General features: G+C 45.4%; 1 protein-coding gene across 2 annotated transcripts; it reads right to left on the bottom strand.

The window, feature by feature from the left end:
• Positions 1–202: 202 nt before the first annotated feature.
• Positions 203–23,280, bottom strand: PTAFR (platelet activating factor receptor). 2 transcript variants are annotated; one of them, XM_072750584.1, is made up of 3 exons: positions 22,409–23,136; positions 14,223–14,377; positions 203–3,490 (listed from the first exon to the last, which is right to left on the bottom strand). In XM_072750584.1, the coding sequence occupies exon 3, from the start codon at positions 3,449–3,451 to the stop codon at positions 2,417–2,419; it is 1,035 nt and encodes a 344-aa protein (XP_072606685.1). In that variant the 5' UTR covers positions 3,452–3,490; positions 14,223–14,377; positions 22,409–23,136; the 3' UTR covers positions 203–2,416. The 2 variants fall into 2 exon arrangements, with proteins under 2 accessions (XP_072606685.1, XP_025870312.1); XM_026014527.2 differs by lacking the exon at positions 14,223–14,377 and having other exon boundaries at positions 22,409–23,280.
• Between the last annotated feature and the right edge of the window lie 297 nt (positions 23,281–23,577).

Below are 23,577 nucleotides of genomic sequence, written 5' to 3'. Positions count from 1 at the left end.
ATCATATGGTATTTGTCTTTCTCTGACTGATTTCACTGAGCATCAAAGCCTCTAGCTCCATCCACATCATTGCAAAAGGCAAGACTTCATTGTTTTTGACAATTGGGTCATATTCTATTGTATACATATACCGCATCTTCTTTATCCATTCACCAGCTGATGAACATTTGGGTAAAAAGATTTGTTGTAAAAAGTGACTCAATTTAGAGCAAAATATTTATTAAGTAAACATACAGGTGGTACATGGCTTTTGAAAAATCATGTGTGGGAGGAGTATACACAAATGACTGAAATGCAAGGACCTGCTTTAGCATCTAAAGCATTCATCTCATTCAGAGGTGAGGAGCAGGTCATAGATACTCAAATAGGCTTCAGCAAAATAAGAGAATGCATCCTGACAAGGGACTCTCTCAGGACCCAAAGGAAGGAATGCAAATGTTGGGCTTTGAGAAGGCCTGGCCTGGAGGAAGACAGCAGGCCCCGGAAGCACCGGCCCTCCTCTCTCCAGGCTTCTGGTCTCCCTCTGGTCTCTGCTTTGCTCTGCACACTTCCATCTTCTCTCTGAGCAGGTGACCCACCCTCCCTCACCCCACCTCATACACATAGACAGACACACACATTTAGACACACATACACACTCACAGCTCCAGACTTGTTTGTCTTCAGGTTAGTGACCTGCAGACCCTGAAATAGCACCCCTGAATCTGGCTGCTTATTCCTGACAGAGAGAACCTGACTGGCCCAACTAGAGCCAGATGCCCACGTCTCATCCGTTCAGCTCCTTTTGGAGGATTAAGGGGAACACATTCTCAGCAAAAAAGGATCCTCTGGGATGAGCAATCACCTTGACCAAGGGATATCTGTCTCAGCACTCACCACTCCTAACAACCCTATGAGGTAGGAAATTCAGCTCACAGTCCTTCGGCAGGAGGTGATGGAGCCAAGACTCGAACCTCAGTCTGTGTGACACAAGAGCTGGATTATGCTGCACTCCCCACCTAGTCACCGTCAGCTGAGTTCAGCGCACAGCTACCATCCCAGACCCAAGCAGGTTACAGGCCCACGGGGAAGCATTGATCAAAATCAGCCCAGGAGACATGAAACAAGGATCTCACTTTACAGGGATTGTGGCCGGAAGGGAGGAAGATGTCACAGAAGGAGTATGGGGCTCTGGAAACCAGGGAAGTCTCCTCCAAGCCCCTGGGTCTGTGGCTGCCAGAGTCACACCACAGGTGCTCAGGGTGAGAGGAGACTCATTTGAATATATTTGCCGAAAATAACAAGGAGGCATCTAGAGATCTTCAAGAGAAGCTACACATTTCTTCTGCATCCAGAAGTCAAAGTGCCTGCTGTCCCTTGGGATTATAACTGCTTCTCTCACCTTTTGAAAGCTAAATTAGGAAGGCTTCCCCCAACCCCCTTCCTCCCACTGCCTCCCCCCTACCCCCCCACTTCCCCCCTCATCCCCTGCCCCAGAAAGCCAAGTGACAGAGGAGACCTGACAGGCTCCTCCCACTCTGGAGGACCCACCTACACACAGGTCCTTCTCAGCCTAAGTGCCCTTTCTCATGGAAGCCTCTGAGCAGCGTGGTGCCCTGCATGACCCCAGTTTGGCTTTGAGGGGTCTCTGCCCACCCACAGTGGGTAGATCCCCCCATTAGCATCCACCATCGAGACAGCTGGATGTGGCAGTTGTATCTCTCACACTCCCCCAGAGCTGACCCAAGCCTGAGGCGTGGCCTGTGCAGAAAAACATATTTACCTCAGGAGACAATCTCCCCAGCCTAGCTTTTGACCTGTGCATATCTTCCCTTCTCTGGCACCATTCAAGACAGGTTGTTGGATAAGTGGTAAAAGGTTCCACTGAGTCATGTCCCCTAAGAAGTGTCACAGAGATCTTGTGCCTCTGAATGGAAACAAGGTGGCACTATCCTAGCTCAAGAGTCTTCCCCAGAGATAGCACCACACAACCAGAGGAGTATCCCTTTCCCTAGATCCCTTGTCTGCCTTTATGGTGACAAAGGAGATAGTAGCCCAAAACTTCAGGCCCTACTGGCTCAGGGCAGCTGCCTCGCTAGGCTGAACAGGGTGGCTCAGAGTCTGCCCCCAAGGTCTGCCCGTGGCCCTGACATTCCTCACAGAGCTAGCAGACTCGGCTATTCAGGATGAGGTCACTAGCCAAGGTTATTACGTGTGTGCCCAGAGGTGGCCAGCGGGGCACATTCAAGTTCTGGATTCCCCAGCAGTCTGGCCCTGCCATCACCCCCACCTTAGTGATGTAGCCTCAATACTTAAAGGGCCACTTGTGCCCAGGGAGGAGGTTCCCAGACCAGAGCAGAGACCTCTTCCTTCCCCCGGGTCAGTCTGTGATGTCCATGGAGGATTAGCCTCCGGGCCTGGCCCCAACCAGCAGGGGCTATTTTTTGAGGGATTTGACAGGGACTTGGCTGAGTGGCATGACCACTTCGGTGCCTGTCTCTGAGGTAGCCCGGGAGCACTTCCGGCTGCCACGAATGCTATGGAACTTTTCTGTGAGGTGCTTGCGAAACTTCTTGGTGAGGAAACAGTAGATGATGGGGTCTAAGACGCAATTGGTGCTAAGAAGGCAGAGAGTGACCTGATGGGCATCGTTGATACCCTGGTGGAAGCTGCTGCTCTGGAAGCCCAGCTCGGCCAGGGTCCAGGGCAGCTGCACAAGGTGGTGGGGCACGAAGCATACGATGAACACGGCCAAGACGGTGCACACCATCCACAGAGCCCGGCGCTTGACTTCCGCGTTGTGCTGCAGCTGCACCGGCTGCATGAGCAGCCTGCGGATGATGACCAGGTTGCAGAAGAAAATGATGAGGAAGACGAGGAAGAAGCCGAACACAAGGAAGACGTGGACAATGAGGACAGGCACGCTGCCCTTCTCATAATGCTCAAAGCAGCGTGTGATGTTGCCCGAGCCGGACTTGCTGGGCACTACGTTGGTGGAGTCCAGGATGAAGAAATAGGACGCAGCAGCCACAATGGCCACCCAGATGACCAGGGACACCAAGAAACCACGCTTGCGGGTGGTGGCCTGAGCTGTCTTGATGGGCCGGGTCACTGCCTGGAAGCGGTTGTAAGTGATGACAGCCAGGAAGGCCACTGAGCAGTAGGTGTTGATGAAGAAGAAGCAGCCAGCCAGGTTGCAGAGGAAACCGGGGAGAATCCAGTTGCCCTGGTTGTGGTAGTAGATGATCCACAGGGGCAGGGTCACCAAGAAGAGCAGGTCAGCCATGGTGAGGTTCACCATGAAGATCTTTATCTCATTGAGTTTCTTGGAAGGGTACAGGCAGGCAAAGACCCACAGCACATAGCTGTTGGCAACTACCCCCAGCACAAAGATGATGCTGTAAACAATCGGGAAGAGGGTATAGCGGAACTCAGAGTCCACGTGAGAGGAATCATTTGCCTCCATCGCCATGCTTGGAAGGGGCAGCTGGTCGTAGAATCCTGCCCAAGCCTGGAAGACCACACAGGAATTCTGGTTAATGAAGGATCAAAAAGGACATATCTCATTTTAATCAGTTCCAAGACCCTCATTTTACACATTTTAAAAATTCTAAGATTGGCAGTATCTTAATTGGCAGTATGCTTTTCCTACATAAAATAATGGTGTGTTTTTTAAATAAACGGCATCTGAGATTCAATGAAATCAATGGCAATTCAGTTTCTTTTTTCTTATTCCATTTTAAAACAGATCTCTTCATTCTTTGGCTAATTTTTCACTTAAGGTTTTACATCATCTATTTCTGATGATAAAACATGTGAAATTTTATGTTAAAATGTTTACATTTTCTAACAACTTTTCAATATTTTTCTATTGATGGAATTTGAAATGCAAATTTTGATGGTAAATGTTCTATATTAAAAAATAATTTGGGATCCCTGGGTGGCGCAGCGGTTTGGCGCCTGCCTTTGGCCCAGGGCGCGATCCTGGAGACCCGGGATCGAATCCCACATCGGGCTCCCGGTGCATGGAGCCTGCTTCTCCCTCCGCCTGTGTCTCTGCCTCTCTCTCTCTCTCTCTGTGACTATCATAAGTAAATAAAAATTAAAAATTTATTAAAAAAAATAATAATAATTTATGGGGATGTCTATCTGGCTTAGTCAATAAAGCATGTGACTCTTGATCTTGGGGTCAGTGGGTTTGAGCCCCACACTGGGGACAGAATTTACTTAAAATAATAATAATAATTGTAATTATATATAAGCATATAATATTTACTTAAAATAATAATTTACTTAAAATAATAATAATTGTTATTATATATAAACATATAATACTTTTTATATTAAATTTAAATTCAATTAAAATTTAAATTTGATATTATAGTTATATATAAATATTAAATTTCAATATTAAATATATATTTATATACAAATAATAATAATAGTTATTATTATTTATGTGCTCATACAAAATCTGGAAAATACAAAGAATTATATTAGGGTGACCCAAAGATGAAATACTAGCCAGTCATTAGAAAGAATGAATTGTATCTGACTGTACTGACATGGAAAGTTATCCCCAGATAATATTGTTAAGTAAAACAAAATTTTAAAAATTGGTGTGCCCATTATATGTGTGTATATGACATCTAGAAAATGATCTAGAAGGATATAATCTAAAGAGTGCACAGTGGTAAGTAACCTTTGGGAAGGTGAGATGGGCTTCATGAGAAGTTACTTATTCTATTCTTCCTTTGTTTTAATTTTTTAGAAGCATTTATTGCTTTAATAATTAAAAGGAAAAAGATTAATGAAAAGTAAAGTATAGGTGCTGGCTCAGTTAGTGGAGCATGTGACTCTTGATCTTAGGTTGTGAGTTTGAGCCCCGTGTTGTGTGTAGAGATTACTTAAAAATAAAATCTTTAAAAAAAAAAAAAAAAAGATGAAGATGAAGAAAAGTATACAGTGGAGAAACTCAGATAATACTTTAATCAAATGATTAAGATGCATCCATCATTAGTAGGACATATATCAACATCAGGTACACTTGATAATGGTGCACTGAAAAGAATATAATATCATTTTTGTGGTTTTCTTGCCCAAATCTTGCCCAAATTGCATAATCTCAATTTAATCATGAGAAAACATCAGACAGACCCAAATTGTGGGACATTGTATAAAATGACTGTTCAAAAGTATCAAGGTTGTGAGTAAGGAAACACAGAGGAACTGCCATAGATCAGAGGATATTAAAGAAACGTATGACAACTTAATACCATGTGGGATCCTAGATTGTATCCAAGAACAGAAAAAGATCGTTAGTGGAAAAACTGGTCAAATAAGGTCTATAAGTAAAATAATATCATATCAATGTTCATTTTCTGGTTTCGATCATTGTATTATCATTTGGTAAATTGTTAACATTAGGGAATATGAAGTGAAGCCCACACATGCACTCCTCGTACTATTTTGCAACTTTTTTGAAGGCCTAAAATTATTTCAAAACAAAAAGTCTTTTTAAAAGCATATTAAAGGGGTGCCTGAGTGGCTCAGGTGTTAAGTGTCTGACTCTTGATTTTGGCTCAGGTCATGATCTCAGGGTTGTGAGATTGAGCCCCAAGTCAGGCTCCGTGCTGGGCGTAGAGCCTGCTTGGGATTCTCTCTCTCTCTCTCTCCCTTTCCTGCTCATGTGCTCCCTCTCTCTCTCAAAATTTAATTAATTAAAAAAAGATTCTCCCTTAAACTATATATAAATGTATATTACAAATATATATATTTATATCATATTATAAATATATAAATATATTTTAAGGAAGATGAAATTAACCATAATCCCACCAGCCAAAGTCTGGCCCATTTTCAACAGCATCTTTACCACCATCCACTCTCCATCAGAACCGGTTTGCTCCCTCCTCTCTTGTTCCTTCCACTGTGTTGCCAGCACAGAAGCCTGAAAGCCTCTCTGATGCTTGCATTGCAGGTGGGGTGGGGGAGGGGAGGGCAGGAGACCCAGATGGGGTTAAGCAAGGCCCAAGGCTCACCATACACCACAGAACAGTGAAAAGAAAACAGAATTGGGAGTAAGACGCTACTTTGGAGCCAGACACCCTGCTAGATGTTTCCACGTGCACTACCTCATTTGGATCTCATAAAAGCCCTTTGAGATAGGAAGTAAAACCCCATTTTACAGAATAGGAAACTATAGAGGGTGTTTATGTGATTGTTCAAGTCACACAGCTGTTAAGAGATGGAGTCAGAATCTCAAATCCAGCTCTATGTGCATCAGTTCATTCACACATTAAGCCAACAGCGATTTCTGAGCACCAATTGTATGTCAGGCCCACCACTAAGCATAGGGGATCTGGGGTGACCATGACCGAACAGGCCAGCACACAGGAACTGACAGCCTCATGAGCCAATGGACAAAAGCAATGTAAACAAACATAGTTGCAATGTAAAGAAAAGGGAGTGCTGATATGGAGCATACAAAAAGATATCCTTAAAAAAGAAGTGACATATTTCCTCGGAGATCTGAGAGAGGAAGAGTGTTCCAGGCAGAGGGATCTGCATGGGTCCAGGATTGAAGCAAGAAGATCCTCGCCCTGACGTCTAGCTGCCATTTCATACTCATCTGCTATCTTCCCACCAGAGGCCCGTCAAAATGGACCTCCCAGGTGGGTCTCCAAACATGCTCAGACCTTTCCTGCCTCAACCCACAAGCATACATCTGTGCCAATGCTTCGAACCCTCTTTCCTAACCACACCCCACTTCCACCTGGCCATTCTAACTCATGCTTCAGACCTTAACTGAATTTCACTTCTTCAAAGAGGTCTTCACCAGTTCAGGTCAGGTCCCACTTCAAAACTCCCTGTCCTTTGTAAATCCTAGCACATTTGTGATCCTATTTATGTTTGTATGATTCATAAGACTCTCCCACTTGACTGTGAGCTCCAGGAGAATGAGGGCCTTGTCTGATTATTCAACACTATTCCCAGCACCATGAACCAATAAAGGAATGGGTAATAAGCCTTGTTGATTACAACCATCTCTGGAGTAGAGAAGAAGAAGCCTATAGATACTTACAGGTGAGTTTAAAGAAACAACTGTCTCTCAAAGTGGAAACAGACCCATAAATAAAGAGAACAAGCGATGGTCTGGTTGCCAGAGGGACGGGGGTGGAGGTATGGGCAGTATGGGTGAGGGGGAGTGAGAGGGCCAGGCTTCCAGTCATGGCATGAATAAGTCACAGGGATGAAAGGTACAGCACAGAGAATAGAGTCAAATGGGACTATAATAGCGGTGTATGGTGACAGATAAGTTACACTTATGAGCACAGCATAACACAGTTGTCAAATCTCTATGTTGTACACCCAAAACTAACGTAACATTGTCTATCAATTATACATCAATTCAAAAAAAAAAAAAAGAAAGAAAGAAACTATTGGCTCTAATTTGAATTTTGATGATTGAGAAAATGTGCTTTGCCCCATTTAGTGTGGCTGTGGTTTATTATCTACGCTAAATGAAATACATGTAGGCTTCATTATTCCAATAAATAATGGTGATTTCTTTAAAAACAAAGAACTCAGCCTCAAGTCATATTGTGGATTACATGGCTGATTTGAATTACATAGTTTTATGTTGCTTCTCCGGCAGCAAAATTGCTAACTTCTACTTAGCCAGGATCTTTTCCACTCCTAAATGTGGTCCTGCCATCTGATCTCAAAGCTCTAGAGTAATTATTCTCAAAAGGTGGTCCACAGAGACAAGGGAGGAGAAAGGAATATCTCTGAGAACTTCTAAGGGATCCATGAAGTCAAAACTATTGTTCTAATAATATCAAGACATTATTTGCCCTTTTCACTGTGTTGATATTTGTACTGATGATACGGAGTGAACAAAACGGCTGGCTTAGCACATATCAAGGCAGCAGCACCAAAAGGGAGTAGATTTATTTTTCACAGCTGCACACTACTTAGTGCAAATAAATAAAGTCAATTTCCTTGATAAAGCAAGGATATTACTGATTTTTATTAAATCTTGAGTACACGCCTTTTTAATATTCTGGGTGTCAAAATTGGAAATATGCACGCAATACTTCTAAACACTGGAGTCAGTGTTTTGTCTTCAGGAAAAGCGCTTAAGCAAGTCGTGAACTGAACTTCTCTGAGGATGATTGTTATCACTTGAAAAAATTACGGACCAGTTATGGTTATTTCAGACTTGGGTGTCATATCTGCTTAAATATGAACAAAGAACCCATCACTTCAAGGAACACAAACAATAGTCTTGGTGGCCAAGCATAAAATTCAAACTTTGGAGAAAAATAGTATCTTCAGAAAAAATTGTATCTGCCAGTCTGAGTTTGACAGCTTCCTATTCCTTAAAGACTTTTCTGATAAGATTGGTGGAGATGAATGTAATTTTTAAAAAATCCTTTAGTGAAAGGTCCGTGTTTAGAAAACCTGCATAACTTAGTGAACCAATATTTTCCAAATGAGGGAAAAATGTTTCAAAATTATGCATAGGTAAAAGAATCAAAGGGCAAGACAGATCAATATATTGCTGAGCAACAGATTACAGAAAGTTCATTGATATGATTCAGGTTCCATATTGCAACTGACTTTTAAGAAACTACCATTTGTGGAGATTTGATATAGTATCAAAGAAGAGCATCATCAATTATCTGAAAAAGACATTAAAATATCCCCCCCACATCGCTCCTCAGCCTTTTGACTAAGATCAAGTGAAAATATCCCTCCCACTACAGATTTTCCTCATATACTTCAATCAAAACAACATATCACGATAGATTAAATGCAGGAGCAGGTATGAGAATCTAGCTGTCTTCTATTAAACCATCATTAAAGAGATTTGCAAAAAAAAAAAAGTAAATTAAGGCCACTCTAAATTATTTATGTTTTGAAATTGTTAGCTAATTTTTGCTAAAAATGTTATTTGTGTTAACATGGAATGCGCTTGTTATTGGGTTTTGTATTTAAAAACAAAAGTTTTTCGAAAGTCTTAGTTTTCATTTTGAATATGGAAAATACTGATGGCTATAACCCACATAAACAAAAGTTCTCTGGGGCCCTCAATAATGTTTAAAAACATAAAAGAGAGGTTCTGAGACCAGAAGATTTTAAACCCACTGCTCCACAAGAGGAAGAAAAAAGAGAAAGAGAGACAAACCAAGAGACAGACTCTCAACTGTAGAGCACCAGCTGGTGGTTACCAGAGGGGAGGTGGAAAGGAGGCTGGGTGAAATAGGTGATGGGGATTAAGAGCACACTTATCATGATGAGCGCCGAGTAATGTAGAGTTGTTGAGTCACTATATTGTACACCTGAAACAAATATAACACTGGATGTTCACTACAATGGAATTAAAATTAAAATCTTAAATAAAAAATACATAAAATTGCAGCTCCACAATCTCAGCCCTCCACCTCACCTTTTGTTTGAGCCCAAGACGCCCCATTCTTCTGGGACTGGCCTTGTTTCTTTCTCCTGCTGGACCCTCATGCCTTGGGGGACCCTGTTCCTGGGACCTCAGAGAGGTGGGGAGGCAGCCCATGCTGAGCAGTGTGTCGTGCTCACTCCGGGTCTTTGGAGAGAAGGCACGTGGCACCCATCCCTACCACTCAATCCCACCCCTAAATAAGTCCCTTCCTCTTCTTGGGTGTAGGATCCAGCTTAGTAGGGTGGGGGCAACTCTCCACTGGAAAGTCTTTCTACAGCCAGAGGATTCCACCCAGGTTGTCTCCTTGGGCCCTGTCCTGCTGTGCCATGCCTGTCCAGGCCTGTTGAGTCTTCCCACCAGGACCAGAACTGAGGTAAGGCTTGTGGAGGCATTCACCTAAGTGTAAAATATAAGGGGGTGTTGAAAACCTCAGTAATCAAGATAAATAATATTTTAATGCAGTATCTTTTTTTTTTTAAAGATTTATTTATTTATTCAGAGAATGAGAGAGAGAGAGGCAGAGACACAGGCAGAGGAAGAAGCAGACTCCATGCAGGAAGCCCGATGTGGGACTCGATCCCAGGTCTCCAGGATCATACCCCAGGCTGCAGGCGGTGCTAAACCGCTGCGCCACCAGGGCTGCCCTGCAGTATCTTAGAAACATCAAAATCAGTATTGCAAATTGTTCCTTTTGCCTCAGATTCTAATATGGCTCTGCCTGGCACTATTATGATCCTGTCTTCACTGTGATAATGATATTGTGGTTCTATATTTTTATATGTTTTAATTCATTAGTGAAGTATTTATAGGTAGATTCACACATATCTTGACTTTGCTTTAAAACATTTCAGGGGGCAGCCCCGGTGGCTCAGTGGTTTAGCGCCGCCTACGGCTGGGGACGTGATCCTGGAGACCGGGAATCGAGTCCCATATCGGGCTCCCTGCATGGCGCCTGCTTCTCCCTCTGTCTGTGTCTCAGCCTCTCTCTCTCTCTCTCTCTCTCTCCATTCTGTGTATTCTCATGAATAAATAAATACAATCTTTTAAAAAATCCCACTTAAAAAAAAAACACATTTCAGGAAAAACATTCCTGCGTGCTAATCTCCGTTTCAGAGTCAGCTTCCTTGTGAACCCAACCTCTAACAATGTGTAATCAGGTCTGCCTGGCCCTGGAGACTCTCCAGTCCACATGGTCCCTACAGGAAGCCCAGTGGAGGCCTCTTCCTTCCAAATATAGGGTTAGAATCAGTCTTGGGTGGGACCCCAATCTTTGCCCAAAACCTTGCCCTGGATGCCTCTAGTACCTGTCACCCTGGCTCTTCCTACCTCTGCTGTCTTCCCAGATCCTGGTCTTCATGTGATTCCCACTCCCTTAGCCTTCATCACAAATTTAGCACCCAGTTGTCCCTTTGACACCCAGTGGAACCCTTTGACATCACCCAAAATGTACCCAGCAGAGTCTCTTCTGAGTCTGGGGGCTCAAATCTCCATGCCTTTGTTCATGCTTCCCTTTGCTCTACCTGGCTACCTACTGATCACTCTTTAAGACTGCCCCTGCCTCTTTCCCTACAGCTTGTTCCTCCTAAGCCTCCCTGCCTCTTCCACACCCCGCTTTCTGCCCCTAGACCTGGCTAAGTCCTCATTGTCTGAGTTCGCATAGCTTATAGCTTCTTATACCATGGAAATTGCTTGTGGGTCCTGCCATACTAGATGGTAGCTACTGGAGGGCAGAGAACATATCCATCCATTCACTCTACAGTTATTGATATATACTGCTGGGTGCTGGGCACTTTGTTAGGGACGCTGCAGGAACAAAATAGGCAAGACTCCAGTTCTTGAAGAGCTTACACTCTAGTCAGGGAAAACAGAAACAGAGAGATCAAAGAACACAATAATTCCAAATTGTGATGAATTCAATAAAAAGAAATAAAAATAGTGACATGACAAAGCTTGGGTAAGGTGCTGCTTTATTTTTTTATTTTTTTTTAATTTTTATTTATTTATGATAGTCACAGAGAGAGAGAGAGGCAGAGACATAGGCAGAGGGAGAGAAGCAGGCTCCATGCACCGGGAGCCCGACGTGGGATTCGATCCCGGGTCTCCAGGATCGCGCCCTGGGCCAAAGGCAGGCGCCAAACCGCTGCGCCACCCAGGTATCCCCAGGGTGCTGCTTTAAATAGAGTGACCAGGGAAGGCTTCTCAGAGGAGGTGACTTACAAACAAAACCAGAGGAAGATTTGCCATGAGGCCAATATAGCGTAAGCTTCAAGGCCTCTTCCTAGGTCTTGTATCTAGTCGATCACCCTCCATGGCTCCCCATGGCACAGGATCAAATCCAAGCTCCTTTCACACCTCATCTGCCTTCAGCCTCTTTTACTACTTGCCCTGTATTCCAGCCACACTGAATTTCCTGCTGCTTCTCTAAAAACTCCATTTCCGGAGCACCTGGGTGGTTCAGTCTGTTGAGTAACTACCTTTGGCTTGGGTCATGATTTCAGGGTCCTGGGATTGAGCTCCAGCATCAGGCTCTCTTCTCCCTTTCTCTCTGCCCCTCCCTGCTTGTGTTCTCTCTTTCTCACTCACTCTCTCAAATAAGTAAAAAAAAAAAAAAAAAAAGCCCCCAAAATAAACAATAAACAAATAATAAAAACTCCATTTCTTCTCAAACACATCTGTGCCTTTCCACATGCTGCTGCAACCCTACTGAGAGCCCTTTTGCCTATTGCTTTACCTAGCAAACTCCCAATCTTCCTTTAAGACCCAATATAAAGAATGCTGACTCTAGGATGCCTCCCTGATTGCCTCAGGCAGAATGAGTTGCCTTCTTCTCCATGTCAGTGTGGTACCGGGGACATTCCCCAGTATAGTACCTGATACAATGTGTTATAAGTATTGATTTCAATGGCCATTTCCTCACCAGCCAGGAGATTCTGGAGGGCAGAGACTAGATCTTTTTCATCTCTTTATCCCCTGTGTCAGATATTGGGGACTGAAGGAATGAATGTCCAAGCCCCTGATGACTATTCAATAGAAACTGGCATGAAGGAAACATGTGCCGTCTCTCCGGGGGAGGCACAGTAGGATGGGGAGAACAATCCCTTTCTAGAGTCAGAAAGACCTGGGTTCATACCTGGCTCTGCCATTTACTTGCTGTGTGACCTTGAGCAATAAACTTGTCCACAGTCACACAGTTTCTTCATTTGCAAAATTTTACAATTCTAACAGTGATTCCAAAAATAAGCATCCCAAGGGGTCAAAACGGCCAGGCCTCCCTCCCCCATTGGCTCAGCCACATGAAGTCAGCGGAGGAGACTATGGTCACCAACGTCCCAGGGGCTCTAACCCACATACTGACTTCTCTGTCAGCTCCAGACAGAGCCTTAGGCTAATGCCAACAAATATTTCAACAGGTCAGGAAGGGAATGGGCATTTGGAGGGAAAGAAGGCAGCAGCAACTAAGAACAATCAATCTTACATGAGGGCACAATTCTCTGATGCCTCAAGTCTGGGCAGCAGCCCAGGCCCAGCTCTCAAATAGGGGTAGGCGAGGGAAGCCATAAATATCCCTGAAAACAGAAGAATTCTGCTATCTGGATATCTCATCCTTTACCCTGCATAGCATTCAGTCCCAACCCCCTACCATTCCCATACTGTCTGGGAACATCATGCCCCTAGAGAACCTGAATTCTCATCCTGAATAGTCAAAGTGGAGGGACCACCTGAATCTGGGCAAAAGGAAGTATTTGCTGGTTACTTCCCCAGTGCAGGCAGTGGGTTGGGAAGTTGGGTTTACCAGTCAGACTAGCTTCTAGCATTTGTAGGGCCATTAGGGGTCAAAAGTACAAATGTCAGGGCACTGGAGTAGCTCAGTTGGTTGAGCATCTGACTCTCAATTTTGACTCAGGTCATGATCCGTGCATCATGGGATTGTCCTCCCCATATACCCCCGCCCCCATCCTATAGGGCTCTGAGTCGGCTTCTTTCCCTCTCCTTCTGCCCCTCCTCACACCCACAAGAGCTCTCGTGCATGCTCTCTCTCTCTCTCTCTCATATAAATAAATAAATGCATTTTTTAAGTACAAATGTCTAAATATTTATAAGCTATAAATCATTCACATTCAAGTTCATGCAGATCTCATGCACCAGTAGCTGCTCGCAATTGCTGCAAGCCTGGGGGTACCAGCACAACTCGGGCTAGAAGTGGGGTGTGGGAGGGACACTGGCTCCAAGTGGACATTTACACATGGATCCAAAAACATCCTTGCCTTGTGGGTAGAGCACGACAGGAGGGGAGCTGCAGCCATCCTACCTAAGCTCAGGGTACCGGATTAAATATACAGATACTACTTCCCCATGAATACATTTCGTCCTCAAGGCAGCCTTGTGAGGTGAGTTTTACAAAATGTTCATTTTTTTCCAGAGAAGAAAGTGAGGTTAGAGATGGGAATAGACTTGTCCACAGTCACACAGCTAAGAAGCAGCAGATGGGATTTTGAACTCCAAGACCCATCCTATCTCCTAAACCAAGCCATGGCCCTTGCTGGAAGCAAACCACTCATTGGCCAACTTAGCCACACACAGACCTACCTATCCTATGACCCGAGAACAGAAACAATCAGGAGAGGAGGGGAGGGGCTGCTCTGCCTCCATATCTCTCCTACCAGGGAGCCCTGGAGCTGGAATCAAATTCTGGTTCAAACATTAAACTCACCCCATGACTCTGAGTCTCTGTTTCCTCATTGGCAAAATAAAAATCGAAAAATGAGTCAAAGAGGGGTACCTGGGTGGCTCAGACAGTTCAGCGGCTGACTTCAGTTCAGGTCATGATCTCAGGGTCCTGGGATAGAGGCCTGAGTTGGGCTCCGTGCTCAGCAGGGAGTCTGCTTGTCCCTCTGCCCCTCCTCCTGCTCACACTCTCTAATAAATAGATAAAATCTTAAAAAAAAATGGGTCAAAAAAGAAATTAGGAATACAATCCCATTTATAATGGCATCAAAAAGAATAAAATACTGGGACTAAACTTAACCAAGAAGACAAATGACTTGTACACTCTAAACTACAAAGCATTGCTACAAGGAATTACAGAAGACACAGATAAATGGACAGATGTCCTCACTCATGGGCCAGAAAAATTAATGCTGTTACAAGACCCATACTACCCGAAGCCATCTACAGATTCAATGCTCTACCAAAATCCAGTGGCATTTTTTGCAGAAACAGAAAACACAATCTTAAAATTCAGATGGCATCTCATCTCAAAGGACTCCAAAGAGTCCAAACAATCTTGAGAAAGAAAAACAAAGCTGGAGGCCTCATACTTCATGATTTCAAAACATATTACAAAGTACAATAATCAAAACAGGATGGTCTTGACATAAAGAGTGATATATATACCAGTGGAACAGAACAAAGAGCCCAGAAATAAACCCTCACACATATGGTCAAATGATCTTTGACAAGAGTGCCAAGACTACACAATGGGGAAAGGGGAGCCTCTCCCACAAGTGCTGAGGGAAAAACTGGATATGCATACACAAAAGGATGAAGCTGGACCCTCTCTTATACTACACAAAAATTAACTCAAAATGGATTAAAGATCTAAATAAGACCTGAACATGTAAAACTCCTATAAGGAAACACAGGGGGAAAGCTACATAACACTGGAATGAGCAATAATTTCTTGGATGTGAGACTAGGAATACAAGAAACAAAAGCAAAAATAGATGTATGCGGCTACATCAAACTTTAAAACATCTGTGGCAAAGGAAACAGTCAACAGGGGTAAAGGCACCCTAGACAATGGGAGAGAACATTTGCAAACCATATACTAGATAAGAGGTTACTGGGATCCCTGGGTGGCGCAGCGGTTTGGCGCCTGCCTTTGGCCCAGGACGCGATCCCAGAGACCCGGGATCGAGTCCCACGTCGGGCTCCCGGTGCATGGAGCCTGCTTCTCCCTCTGCCTGTGTCTCTGCCCCCCTCTCTCTCTCTCTCTCTCTGTGACTATCATAAATAAAAAAAAAAAAAAAAGATAAGAGGTTACTATCCAGAAGATACGAAGAACTTATAACACAATAACCACCACCACAACAAAATAATAATAATTGATTTTAAAATGGGCAAAAGACTTCAATGGATTTCTCCAAAGAAGATACGCAAATAGCAGGTAAGCACATGAAAAGATATGCAAGGCCACTTATCATCAGGGAAATGCAAGTCAGAACCACAATGACATAGCACTTCTCAGTCGGTAGGATGGTCACTATCAAAAAGGCAGAAAACATCAAGTATTAGTAAGGATGGAGAGATTATAACCCTTGTGCACCATTGGTGGGAATATAAAATGACACCATCACTGTGGAAAATAGTACAGAATTTCCTCAGAAAATTAAAAATAGAACTACCAGATGATCCAGAAATCTCTCTTCTGGATATACTTCCAAAATAATCGAAAACCGGATCTTGAAGAAATATTTGCACACACATGTTCATAGCAGCACTATTCACAATACCAAGAGGTGGAGGGGTGCCTGAGTGGTTGAGCGTGTACCTTCAGCTCAGGTCGGGATCCTGGGGTCCTGGGATCGAGTCCTACCTAGGGATCCCGAACAGGGAGCCTGCTTCGCCCTCTGCCTATGTCTCTGCCTCTCTCTGTGTATCTCTAATGAATCAATAAATAAAATCTAAAAAAAAAAAAAATACCGGGCAGCCCCGGTGGCCAAGCAGTTTAGCACCACCTTCGGCCAAGGGTGTGACCCTGGAGACTGGGGATCGAGTCCCACGTCAGGCTCCCTGCATGGAGCCTGCTTCTCCCTCTGTCTGTGTCTCTGCCTCCCTCTCTCTGTGTCTGTCATGAATAAATTAATAAAATATTAAAAATAAATAAATAAATAAAAATAAAAAAATAAGAGGTGGAAAGCGACCCAAACATCTAACAGCAGGTGAATGGATAAACTACGTGTGGTATGTACGTATAACGGAGTTATACGGCCTTTAAAAGGAAGGAAATCCTGTCATATGCTATAGCATGGATGAAACTTGAAGATATTTGAGGATACCATTAAGTGAAATAAGCCAATTACCAAGAGGTAGAATCTGAATGATTCCATGTATATAAAGTATCTAAAGTAATCAAACTCATAGAAATGGAAAGTAGAATGGTGGTTGCCAGGAAATTGGAGAAGGAGAAACAGAATTGTTGTTCAATGGGTACAGAGTTTCAATCAGGCAAGATGGAAAAGTTCTAGAGACCTGCTGTACAACAACATGCATAGAGTTAACAATACTGTAATGTGTACTTAAAAATTGTTAAGAAGAGGGGCATCTGGGTGGCTCAGTCAGTTAAGCATCTGCCTTTGGTTCAGGTCATGATCCCAGTGTCCTCAGATGGAGCCCCACATTCTGGCCCCCTGCTCGGTGGGGATCCTGCTCCTCCCTCTCACTCTGCCCCTCTCTCTGCTCATGCTATCTCTCAAATAAATAAATGAAATCTTTTTTTAAAAAACTGTTAAGAAGGGAAATTTATATCATGTGTTTTTTACCACATAAAAAAAATTCTTAATGGGAATTAATCTACCAAGTCATGGTAGATTTGAAAGTACATTGTATGTTCTTAGAATCACAGGGCTCAGCCTTTTAAGACCAACTACTGTGCAACTTTGGTAAAACTGTTGACCCTCTCTGGGGCTCATGTATAAAATGGGGACTATAACACAGGGAGCTTTTGTGAGCATTCAGTGAGATAAAGGATACCAAGTGTTTAGAAAGAATAGTGATTAAGACCACGACTCTGGTCAGACAAACCTGGGTTCAAAATCTGCCTCTGTCCTGTCCTAGCTTGTGACCATTGCCAGGCACATCACTCTCTGAGCCTCAGGTCCTTCTCCTGTGAATGCAGTGAGGGTATTCCAAGCACATATCTTCCCAGAGTGGTATGAATATTCAATGAATAATGTGCATAAAGAGCTTGGCACAATTCAAGGTATTCACAATCAACAGCTTTAAAAAACTGTATCTAGAGGAAATCCAATCTCCTAATTAGATCAGATCAAATGTTTCTCAAAATAGCACCACCATCATTGCAACTGCTCACACTGAGCTCACGCCAGGCTGAAGCCACCTACATTAGGTTTCCAGCTGTATCATGAGCTCTGAAAGTTTCTGGAAACCAGTCACATCTTTTTACGGTAGCTGGTGACAGTTGGCAAAATGTCGTCAGTCAATCCTTACCCAAGATCATTAATTAACCCCCAATGAGCCTCTGTTTATTCATCTACAAAAATAATAATACTGGGACGCCTGGGTGGCTCAGAGGTTGAGCATCTGCTTTGGCTCAGGGCGTGATCCTGGAGTCCCTGAATTGAGTCCCACATCAGGCTTCCTGCATGGAGCCTGCTTCTCTCTCTGCCTCTCTAATAAATAAATAAATAAATAAATAAATAAATAAATAAAATCTTTAAAAGATCTCTTATTTTTTAAAACTTTATTTTAAACTACCTACTTCATAGGGTTGTTGTAAGGATTAAATAGAAAATGCCTCATCCATAATCAAAGTTCAAGGAATGTTGGCACCTTGTCTGACTTCTCTGAGAGGGAGTCGTGATTTCCATAACACAACACATCACACTGGTTTCTTTTTCCTTTGGGTTGGGAGTTCCCTGGGTTCAAGGCTTCTGGTATTTCGCCAGCATGCACAACAGGACCTCCTCCACAGCAAACACTCAGGAAATACTTACTAACAGAGGTGCCTGGATGACTCAGTTGGGTAAGTCTCCAACTGTTGATTTGGGCTCAGGTCATGATCTCAGGGTCGTGAGATCAAACCCCGCAAGGAGCCTGTTTGGGATTCTCCCTCTTCCTGTCTCTCTGCCCCTCCCCTCCCTCACATGCATGCATGCACGTGTGCTCTCTCTCTCTCTCTCTCTCTCTCTCTCTCAAACAAAACAAAAAAAAAAAGAGAGAAATATTTACTAATAGATAAACACACACACAGAGTCACACTGTCCCTCATCAGCCTTAGCCACTCCCAGCCCTTAGATTTCCTGAGGCCTCCCAAACACGACAGTTTAATCATTTCTCTTCTGTGAGTCCTATTTTTCCTGTGTATAAAATGAGAATAATATCAACATTGACCTCACAGGATAGCCCTGAGGTTGAAGGCAGGTGAACGTCTAAAGTGCTTGGCATGTAGTAGATGCTCAGTAAATTAGTTACTCCTATTCTGACCTCCCCTACCACTTGACATTTGGGCCCTGGCCTGGCCATGCTGGCCATACTCTTTAAAGATTCCTTTCACTACCATTTCTCCAAGAAGTGGAGACATTTGAGGGGGAAACTGAGGGAGTAAGTATCTTGACCTCTGGGGAGTTCTGCCCTGGGCTCCCCACAGTTTCTAGTTCAGGGAGTCCACACCATGCTGGGTACATTTATGTGTCGATAAATGGAATTCCTTGTCTAGGAGAGGTCGGTGACAAGGCCTTTGAGGTGAGAGTGGCCTGGGTACCAGATTTCCCCAATTTCCCTTCTCATAGAGGGCCCTTCCCGGACTCCAGGAATATATATTGCACTGATGAGACGCGGTCTCTGCTCAGGTGATCTAGGACATTCCTGTGGAGGTGGGGGATCCTGAACCTGGTCTGGGTCTTTACTCTTGGCTCCCAAATACCCAGATGGTATCTGTAAATCTTCCTCCCTCCTCCTTGATTCTGGGAAATAGGCCAGGGCAGGGAGGAGGGAGTGGAGAGGCACTTCTTCCTGCTAGCTTCCTAGCATTGGGCATACCCTCTGTTATACCAGGAATCACACCAGAGGACCACGTCTTCCAGACTGGAAACTCCTGTGAACTGCTTGTGTCCCCTGGGTACCCAGAGGCTGACCCAATGTAAAACATAGGGTACAGGGCACAGACCGTGGGGTCACACAGAACATGATCCACATAGAGCTCTGCTCTTCCCTAGCTGCTCTTTGGTTTTTTGTTTTGTTTTTAAAGATTTTATTTATTTATTCATGAGAGATGCAGAAAGAGAGGCAGAGACACACAGCAGAGGGAGAAGCAGGCTCCCTGCAGGGACTCGATCCTGGGACCCCAGGATCACCACCTGAGCTAAAGGCAGATGCTCAACCACTGAGTCACCCAGGTGCCCCCTTAGCTGCTCTTAGGCTTTGGCTCTCAGAAAGGTCTTTAGGCCTTTGGCTCTCAGAAAGCTCTTGGGCTTTCTTCAAGTGCAAAATGGGGATAACAAAACCTTCCTCACCAGGTGGCCGTAAGAGCAGAATTGAAGCAATCTATGCAAGTGGTTATTGCTCAGTAACTGTGAGCTCCTCCTAACCCCTCAGAAAATGTTTGTTGAATGAATGAATGAGTGAGTGAACAAATCAGCCATATACCAAACTAGCTGCAACCAGGGGTAGCTGAAAAGAAATTACAGGACTTGGGATCGGACTGTGATCTCAACCATGCTCCCCACCACTTGGAGCCAGTGAGTCTCTTCCCAGAGTCTGAGGAAGAACCTCACTGAGTGTCTTGTGATCTGTATCAGAAAAATCCGGATGGGGAGTGGGGGGCAGGGTGCCCAGAGGGTAACCTTAAGCATTGCTTTAAAAAGAAAATAAGATGAGTAGGAGTGATAAAGGGTTTGTCAAGAGCAAAGCACTCGGGAAATAGAAATGGACTTTACAAATTATAAAGGGCACTGCACAAATGTTTGACATGCTTCTCCCATCAGCCAACTGAGCTCAGCACCAAAACCAGGCCCTAAGGGTCCCCCTCCTACAGAACTAAAGGGGTGGAAAGGGGCTGTTGAGTGGTGGTCCTTCCCCCCACATATCCTCTCTCTCTCACATATACACTCTCTCTGTCTCTGTCTCTGTCTCTGTCTCTCTCTCTCTCTCTCACACACACACACACACACACACACACACACAGAGTCTGGCTTTGGATCCTCTTTGGCTGAAGACACAGGGGAAGAAAGGTATACCAACCTCCCAGTGGGTTTGGTTGATGATTCTGCTTCTGGGAACTGCTGGGCTGTACCATACCCTCCTGCAGGTTGATCGTGTTCCAGGCACATGTGACTATAGCTAGAGCCAAAGCCCCAGTACGGCCTACACAACCATGACACACATGCACACACAGATACAGCAGAGGCAATTCTCCCCACCCACCCTGCTGCCAAAGAACCCAATGGTGGCTGGGCAGAGAGGTGGCTGTACTGGGGACCCAGCATTTGCCCTTCTGGGAATGGGCTCCACTCCCAACCCAGACACACTCCCCCAGGACCAGTCAGGGAGTGCTCCCACCCTATAGTTAAGCCGATGCCCCCTACTGGGTCAACCCTTATGGGGATAGGGATGGGGGAGAAAGGAGAGGTTGCCACTGACCAAGAAGAGCCTCCTTCTCAACATGACCTTGTTCACAGGCCTAGGGTGGGGAGGAGGGGTCCCTCTATAAAAATCTCCTGTAAAAGGAGAAACAGACAGGATCTCAGCCTCTCATCACACCTCCTCCCACTCCAATACCAATCAGGAGCAGGACCTCAGTTCTGGAGGCAAATTTTGTCATTAACGCCATAGACGATAATCCCATACCCAAACCTTCATTGGACAGATGGGGAAATGAGGCCCAGGGAAGAGAAACGATTTGCCCAAGGTGACAACAGGATCGGGGGCAGAACTGGGACCAGATGCTAGGCCTCTGGCTTGCTGTCCATTCTCTTTTAAGTACAACCTATTACTTTACCATCCATCTATTCAATTCATATTCTAAGATTATACTGCTCACCAAACACCGTGCTAAGGGTAAGGAGAAAAAAATGAATGAGACCAATTCCTCATCTGTAAGGCGTTTACAGTAAGGACTACAGGGCCAGTAGTACACATTGATTCACTCTTGTGCAGCATCTCTCTACTGACAAAGCATTTTCCCACCCAGCCTCTTACTTCATCCTCCCCCACAAACCCAAACATCAGTACTTTAAACCCTAATCTACAAAGGAGGAAAGTGAGGCTCCTGAGTTGCCAAGGTCCCAGCCTTGAGCTCAAATCAAAATTCTGGGTGTCCAACCTCTGGCCCAGGGCCATTTCCTCATGTCCAGAGTAGACTTCTTTCTTTGGCTGGATTGTCAGTACCTAAAGGCAGGGACATCTCTTTCTCTTGCTCCCCAGCACCTCCCAAACACACACACACACACACACACACACACACACACACACACACACACTCCGAGTACCTAGAACACAGCTGCATATTGACATAGAGCTAAATCAGAGCTGCCCAAATGCTTTTGGAGAGACTCTGCTGGCTTCCTAATCCTTCACGGATTTAGCAAGTGTCTGGACAGCAACCTTGGTTCATCTGAACCTCCAGCCAGCAAAGGAAAGGGGAGACCAGCTTGCGGCCTGTCCCTCACCCCTGGGACCCACTAGGGGAAACCAGTTATGAGCCAGGCCCTTTGTACCAATAACCTGGTTATCTTCATCATCCCCCAGGAACACCTGCAATCTCATGAGTTCCTAAGGACCCAGCTCTGGATCAGACCCCGTACTTCTCCCGACAGTCCCGCTGGGGGAACAGAATTATCCTCATTTGCCAATACAGGAAATTGAGCTGCAGTGAGGGAACATAACTTGGCCAAGAGACTATGTGCAGCTCGTCAGGCAGATGGCATTCAGCTCTCTGAGATCTAGATCTCATCACCATCATCAGCTCCCAGTAAGGTCTCTGGGGTCACTTTAGCATGGCCTTGGCCTCAGACAACCGAAGAGGGTAGCTGGCTTTCCTGACAAGTGTGGTCACGAGGAATCCTTTCTAAACACAAGACTCTGGGCCTGAGGAAGGTGCCAAAACAGCCCCTTAAGGACAGAACTACCCATTTGCTCAGGTGCAGGTGAAGGGCATGACCATGGTCTCCCGAGGACATTGTCACACGCCACCCCCCGACCCAGCCAGGGCTGGGGGTCCCCCCTTACCTGTATCACGGAAGGCTGGTCAGCCGACCGGCTGCAGCAGCAGGATCAGAGTGTCTGTCTGTGGACACAGCCCCTGAGCTCTCTGGAAATTGCAGAAGTGAGGAAACAAGAGCACACCACTGCCAAGTCACCCCTGGGGAGGAAATGCTGTGACCCTGGGGCTCCTCCAACGGGTGGCACAGGAACCTCCAAGCAGGGTCACCGGGCCCTGACCACAGCTCACGGGGTTCTCACTGAGCCCGCGGGTGGGGCGTGGGCCGAGGCCAGGGTGCCGGGGAGCTGGGATCAGAGAGGAAGTGGAGTGGGAGCGCCCACTCCGGAGAGAGAGACGCTGAGCAGGAGGGCGAGGCAGAGAGAAGAGCAATGAATGACCGAGAAAGGGAGAATGAGAGGCAGGGGGATGGTCAGGAGAACTGCGAGGGATGGGAGGGGGAAAGGCAGCAGGACAGACAGATGTAAACACAGACAGAGCATGAGGGGAATGAGGAGACACGAGGCCAGAGATAGGGGAATCAGCAGAGACTGTGATGAGGCGGTGAGTGTGTGCCTGGTGTGCGTGTGTGTCTGTGTGTCTCCGCGTGGGCCTGGGAGGGGGGAATGAGAGAAAGGGAGAGAGGGACGGGAGGGAGGGCCAGCCCGGCCTCGAGAAGGATGGGACGGGGGAGGTCAGAAGAGCTGCTGTGGTCAGGGTGTCACTGGTCACCCAGGAGCCCTGAGGCCGAGAGCCCTGGGGGACAGCGTGGTGGCGGTGCTGCGGCTGCGGGGCCTGCGGGACACAGCGGGTGTCGGGCCCCGCCAGGGGGCCCGTGGGTGTGAGCGAGGGATGGGTGGATGCAGGTGAGTTAGTGACCCAGAGTGAGCGCGTGTGAACCTGTGGGTGGGAGAAAGCCACGGGGTGGAAGCTTGATGGGGCGTCCGGGTGCCGCAGCGGTTTAGCGCCACCTGCAGCCCAGGGCCTGATGCTGGGGACCCGGGACCCCTGCATGGAGCCTGCTTCTCCCTCTGCCTGTGTCTCTGCCTCTCTTTCTCTCTCTCTGTGTCTCTCATGAATAAATAAATAAAATCTTTAAAAATAATAATTAAAAAAATAAAAATAAATAAAATAAAAATAAAAAATAATAAAAATAATAATAATAATTAAAAAAAAAAAACCAGTAGCTGATGGGCAG

Source organism: Vulpes vulpes, chromosome 2 (genome assembly GCF_048418805.1).
Source record: "Vulpes vulpes isolate BD-2025 chromosome 2, VulVul3, whole genome shotgun sequence".
Classification (NCBI taxonomy): Eukaryota; Metazoa; Chordata; class Mammalia; order Carnivora; family Canidae; genus Vulpes; species Vulpes vulpes.
Note: the sequence above shows the minus strand (reverse complement) of the source record. Positions and strands in the feature narration are given on the sequence as shown.